General features: G+C 53.3%; 1 protein-coding gene across 1 annotated transcript in view; it reads right to left on the bottom strand.

Annotated features, from left to right (window-relative positions):
* The window catches only part of LOC119581870 (disintegrin and metalloproteinase domain-containing protein 11-like), a gene marked incomplete at its 5' end in the record, with an annotated part of 193,377 nt that overhangs the window by 68,306 nt on the left and 124,825 nt on the right, over window positions 1-246 (bottom strand). Inside the window, 1 exon segment of the mRNA XM_037930027.1 lies at window positions 27-199. Coding sequence (XP_037785955.1) covers window positions 27-199 — 173 coding nt within the window.

Here is a 246-nt window from a genome sequence, read left to right on the forward strand (position 1 = left end):
ACAACATTGAACCCCCCCCCACTCACGTGATCAAGTGCGAGGTATCCTTGTGGAAGTCCATGAGGCTTTCGCCCACGTAGCCGTAGAAATTGATGAGCGACGTCGAGATCGGCTGGTTCCTGCCGAGGTCTACCAGGTTCCGGCCAGACCACGTCTCCAGGTAGGTTATGGTGATCCTGGTGTTGATTGTCTTGAAATACTGGAATGGGTTGAGGCCTGGTTAGTTTTCGGGGGATGGTGAATTGT

Source organism: Penaeus monodon, chromosome 15 (assembly GCF_015228065.2).
Source record: "Penaeus monodon isolate SGIC_2016 chromosome 15, NSTDA_Pmon_1, whole genome shotgun sequence".
NCBI classification, from domain to species: Eukaryota; Metazoa; Arthropoda; class Malacostraca; order Decapoda; family Penaeidae; genus Penaeus; species Penaeus monodon.